We start from the raw sequence: 5,499 nt of genomic DNA, 5'->3' as shown, positions 1-5,499 counted from the left end.
ATCGAAGAGGTGAAAATTGTCAAGTACCTAGGAATATACATAGACAACAAACTAAAGTTTGATGAGCACGTTGAGTATACAGTCAACAAGATTGCTAAAAAAATTGGCCTTATAAAGAGATCGTGTAAGTACTTGGGAAGAAGATATAAAACGTTGGTGTACAGGTCAATAGTAGAACCGCACTTTATATACTGCCCCACGATTTTCTTCCTAGCGGGGGACTCCCATGTAGATAAGCTGCAAAAAATGCAAAACCGAGCGATGAGATTCATCCTCAACAAACCGTATGACACACCAACAAGATGTATGCTTGAAACCTTGAATTGGTTAAGCGTGAAGCAACAAGTTTTTTACCACGCTATGAAATTTGTGTACAATATTAAGACGGGCAACCTGCCGGATTATCTTAGCGATAATCTCCGATATATAAATGAGACGCATACATATTTGTTGAGAGAGAATAACAGCTTCAGACTCCCGAAGTATAGAACAGAAGTGGACAAAAAAAATATTTTCTATAAAGGCTTAAAGTGCTTCAATGAATTACCAGAGGCTATAAAAAATTGTGATACTATCACTCCTTTCAAGTGGCTGCTATTTGACTATTGTAGAACGCAGCCTACAAGATAGTGATGTATCAACAATAGCGTGGATTGGAAACTAGGCCTTTCCAACCACCAAGATATCGAGACTAGGCGGATCGGAAACTCGGCCTTTCCGACTACCTAGACCCTTAGATAATAAACAATAAACGAGCGGATTGGAAACTAGGCCTTTCCAACCGTCAACCGTCACGAAAGCGCGACTGGGTGGATCGGAAACTCGGCCTTTCTGACCACCCAGGAGATATCAATAAATGGAGTAACCCAAAAAGAAGAGCGCGGATTGGAAACTCGGCCTTTCCAACCGTCTACATAACTTCCAGGAAATTGCATGCGTTTATATTGACATAAAATAATTGCAGTGATAAAGAAATAATGTTATTTAAAAATTTCTGTAGAGCATTTTGTATTTTGTGTTTAATATTTAATTTTTACATTTTAAATCTAAAATCTAATTATAAGAATGTTAAATCTTTGTTGCAATATAAGTCTAACAGACTGTAAAAAATAAATAAATAAATAAATAAATACTTCACAGCCTGTTGCCTCACTCTTTCCTCAAGAAATAATGGAACGGGCATATATTTCTGTTGCAAACGTGGGTTGCCTTGTGCTCTTTTACAAAAAACTTTAGAAAACCGTAGTAGAAAGCGTAGTAAATTTCTTAAGAACTGCGTACTGCCTTAAGGAAATTTGACTCAAGAAAATTTCTTAACCATTTCTTGTACGTCATTTTATATGGAGTTTTTGCTTTTCTTGAGAGCTGCATACAGGCCTTTTTTTTTAATTATATTATTATTATTATAAAATAAAAAGCTTATTTTTACTTTCTTAAGAAATTTACTACGCTTTCTACTACGATTTCCTAAAGTTTTTTGTGAAAAAAGAGCACAAGGAAACCCAGGTTTGCAACAGAAATATATGCCCGTTCCATTATTTCTTGAGGAAAGAGTGAGGAAACAGGCTGTGAAGTATCAAAAATGTCAAAATTCCTTGGACACACACGTGAACTAATGGCAATTTTTTCTTGACCGTTTTCTTGAGAGCTGCATACAGGGCTTTAGTATCCAGCTCTTAAGAAAATGCACAAGAAAATGTTCGTGTTCTTTCTTCTGCTTGAAATAGTAGTAGGCCAGTAATTTTGACGTTTGGTAATGCACCGTGAATAGTAAACAATGGCAGAAGAAGAGCGGTAAAAAGTAAACAAAAGAAACAATCTTTTGCCTATGACCAGTTTGTAAGTTTATAACAATATTTTTCCTTAAATTTATTAAAGTACATTTTAATTTATTTTGATTCAATTTCAGGAGATAGTTTTCACTGATATCGGAACATCACTATATCTACCGAAGAAATCTATTTGTCGGACAGTCGACTTTTAAAAGCATTAAAATTGTACCATTTTTTATATCGAAATATTTTCGACATCCCTATTTTCAAATTGTTCTGTCTTACCAATATATAATCACACATTCTACAAAACTATTTTTTACCGACTAAGACTTGAATTATCAATACGGCAGTGGTGAAAAGTTCAGATGGATTTATCAAATATATGCCGTGCCTGTTTGTCGCCGGAAGATCGGGTGCATCTGCTAGATTGGTATCAGCCTGTTGACTCTTTGGATATATCATTCAAAGAGTGTTTGTAAATGTACACAAATTAATTTAAGTTTGAAAGATGATCCAAATGAACTCGATGATGCCCGGATGCAATATCTATGCCTTGATTGTGCCCAAAAACAAAGACGTTTATGATTTTATTGAAAAGGCGAGAAGGGCTGATAATGAATTACGTTGCACACAAACGGAAAAAGTGAAGATAGAAAGTATAGCCAACACTTTTGAATGGGTTCCAGTACATGAAGAGCTAATGGAAGTAACTAAGATGCCAGATACTGTAGATATGGTATATCAAATACGATTTAGATATAATTAATAATTATTTTCTATTTGTTTACAAGGATCACGTAGAGGATATAAAAGTATCACCAGAATGGAATGAACATTTTATGGATGATGATGAAACATCCGCTTCAAATGATATCGAACACGAAATAAATATTGATAAAAAACTTAGTACTGACACTACAACAACAAAGTTTCTAGTTGAATCGGATAAGGATATGCAGAGCGGCAATAACTTAAATGAAGCTGGGCTGGTCTTATCGAAAAAAAGTAAACAACTCAACCCAAAAATTGAAATTACATTATTTGGTTTCCTCACACAGGGAGTTATGGAAATACAGAGATACAATAAAAGCCCCGCATAACTCATATGTATGCATCTTAAAAGTGTACATACATAGGTACTTCTACTATCGCGCAGGCGAAAAAATTTCAGTTAGTACGATCAAATAGAAAAATAAAAGTGCCAAAAAAGCTGTAATTCTTTTTAGTTCTTCTCATTTAACATTAAAATTCCAAACACATTCCTAAAACAAAAGTCCAGTGCAAAGTAAGATAAACCAGTTGTATACACTATAGAAATTAGAAAATTTTAGTTGGCAAAAAGAAGCACACGCAAAGATTTCACAAAAATGAATTGAAATATTATTATTTTTCAAAAGTGCCAAATTTGAAAAATTAAGTGCCATTTGAAGTAAAATACGGCCAAAAATGGTACGGTTTGAGCCAAGTTGGTAGCTCTGTGTACGATGTGTTTCTTCTGAATACTGTTAAGGAGATGTGGATAATGCTGCATAGTCGTGTGCCATGGGATGGTAAAGGTAAACGGAGAATAATTGTCTATAATTAACATACCGAAGTGGTCCAAAGGCTTAGGCCCAATTCCAGATGGCCTACTTAAGTAGAGATTGTTGATTAATTTTCACTATTCATTTTCAGATCATACATTTAATCTGAACTTAAATCGCCAATATTGACTATTTGAATATTAGATATACAACCCTGGGTTTGTACCAAACAACCAAGATTGATTGGTAAGTTGTTTAATCAATCCCACCAAAAAACAATCAGCTGTTCAGCACAAAATGTAAACAAACAAGCAAATGAAACAACAATTTCAAGGAACAAGCAGCAGTCCTGCCAATTGAGTGGCATATTTAAATACAGTTGATCTGAAACCCAACGAAAGCTAAAGGAATTTAAACAGCAATCCACAATTAAACTTAAGTGCCGTCTGAATATTCATTTGAAATTGGCCCTTAGGGCCCGTTGTTCAATGTCTGATTAACACAAATCGGAAGCTCCAGTTAAATACAACAACTGCTATTAAAAGCAACAAAATAAAATCTTTATAAGAGCTCTTTTTATTATATAAATAAAAATCTACTATATATTTGTGAAAGTATATATGTATGTATGTGCCAGATTGCAGTCTAAACGGACGGACAGAATCGAACAAAATTTTGACAGAGTATTGCCATTATAACTGGGCCTAAAATAGGGTGAAAAAAATTGGGATCCGACAAGGAGGCGTGGCACCTCCCATAGGCGTGAAATTTTTAATCAGCCATAACTTCCAGAAAACAAGTCACATGAACTCGAAACTTGGTATGCAGACATGTCAATGGTAGATGCTTATAAGCGGGTATATATAATCGAGTTTGTAAAAGGGGGCGTGGCGCATCCCATAGGCGTGGAATTTTTTATCAGCTATAACTTCGGAACCACAAGTCACACGAACTTGAAATTTGGTATGCAGACATACCAATGGTAGGTGCTAATACGAGGGTATATATAAGCGAGTTTGTAAAAGGGGGCGTGGCACATCCCATAGGCGTGGAATTTTTTATCAGCTATATCTACGGAACCATAAGCCACATGAGCTTGAAATTTGGTATGCAGACATACCAATGGTAGGTGCTAATAGGAGGGTATATATAAGCGAGTTTGTAAAAGGGGGCGCGGCACATCCCATAGGCGCGGAATTTTTTATCAGCTATAACTTCGGAACCATAAGTCACACGAACTTGAAATTTGGTATGCAGACATATCAATGGTAGGTGCTTATAGGAGGGTATATATAAACGAGTTTGTAAAGGGGGCGTGGCACATCCCATAGGGGTGGAATTTTTTATCAGCTATAACTTCGGAACCATAAGTCACACGAACTTGAAATTTGGTATGCAGACATATCAATGGTAGGTGCTTATAGGAGGGTATATATAAACGAGTTTGTAAAAGGGCGCGAGGCACTCCCATAGCCGCGGAATTTTTTATCAGCTATAACTTCGGAATCGTAAGTCACACGAACTTGAAATTTGGTATGCAGACATACCAATGGTAGGTGCTAATAGGAGGGTATATATAAGCGAGTTTGTAAAAGGGGGCGTGGCACATCCCATAGGCGCGGAATTTTTTATCAGCTATAACTTCGGAACCATAAGTCACACGAACTTGAAATTTGGTATGCAGACATACCTATGGTAGGTGCTAATAGGAGGGTATATATAAGTGAGTTTTTAAAAGGGGGCGTGGCACATCCTATAGGCGCGGAATTTTTTATCAGCTATAACTTCGGAACCATAAGTCACACGAACTTGAAATTTGGTATGCAGACATAACAATGGTAGGTGCTTATAGGAGCGTATATATAAATGAGTTTGTAAAAGAGGGCGTGGCACAACCCATAGGCGTGGAATTTTTTATAAGCTATAACTTCGGAACCATAAGTCACACGAACTTGAAATTTGGTATGCAGACATACCAACGGTGGGTGCTTATAGGAGGGTATATATAAAAGAGTTTGTAAAAGGGGGCGTGGCACATCACATAGGCGCGGAATTTTTTATCAGCTATAACTATAACGCCAAACGGCATTATACATAAACGGTATAAAATTACATAGAGGATGAAAACACTAAGTAAATATGAAGAGAGTTTACAATATTTCGTTGCACAGACATGTGTATCAATAAATTTATTTATTTTT

The 5,499-nt window shown here is 36.0% G+C and overlaps 1 protein-coding gene across 4 annotated transcripts; it reads left to right on the top strand.

Moving 5' to 3' along the window:
• The first annotated feature begins 1,602 nt into the window (after nucleotides 1-1,602).
• Nucleotides 1,603-2,970, top strand: LOC118736556. Of its 4 annotated transcripts, XM_036466617.1 has the most exons (4): nucleotides 1,603-1,839; nucleotides 1,910-2,511; nucleotides 2,567-2,780; nucleotides 2,834-2,970. In XM_036466617.1, the coding sequence occupies exons 2-4, from the start codon at nucleotides 2,284-2,286 to the stop codon at nucleotides 2,860-2,862; spliced, it is 471 nt and encodes a 156-aa protein (XP_036322510.1). In that variant the 5' UTR covers nucleotides 1,603-1,839; nucleotides 1,910-2,283; the 3' UTR covers nucleotides 2,863-2,970. The 4 variants fall into 4 exon arrangements, with proteins under 4 accessions (XP_036322510.1, XP_036322509.1, XP_036322508.1 ...); XM_036466616.1 differs by having other exon boundaries at nucleotides 1,910-2,481; nucleotides 2,567-2,902; XM_036466615.1 differs by having other exon boundaries at nucleotides 1,910-2,502; nucleotides 2,567-2,902.
• The last annotated feature ends 2,529 nt before the right edge of the window (nucleotides 2,971-5,499 follow it).

This window comes from Rhagoletis pomonella, unplaced genomic scaffold, assembly GCF_013731165.1.
Source record: "Rhagoletis pomonella isolate Grant_MI unplaced genomic scaffold, Rhpom_1.0 Rhpom_scaffold_00003, whole genome shotgun sequence".
NCBI classification, from domain to species: Eukaryota; Metazoa; Arthropoda; class Insecta; order Diptera; family Tephritidae; genus Rhagoletis; species Rhagoletis pomonella.
The sequence above is the reverse complement of the archived record's forward strand: the minus strand, read 5'-3'. Positions and strand labels throughout refer to the sequence as shown.

Bases quoted from the DNA above. Each gene is read 5' to 3' on its own strand.
- LOC118736556 (XM_036466614.1), top strand. From the start codon at position 2,284: ATGATCCAAATGAACTCGATGATGCCCGGATGCAATATCTATGCCTTG. The intron at 2,512-2,566 runs GTATATCAAATA...TTTGTTTACAAG, and splicing joins TGCCAGATACTGTAGATATG to GATCACGTAGAGGATATAAA.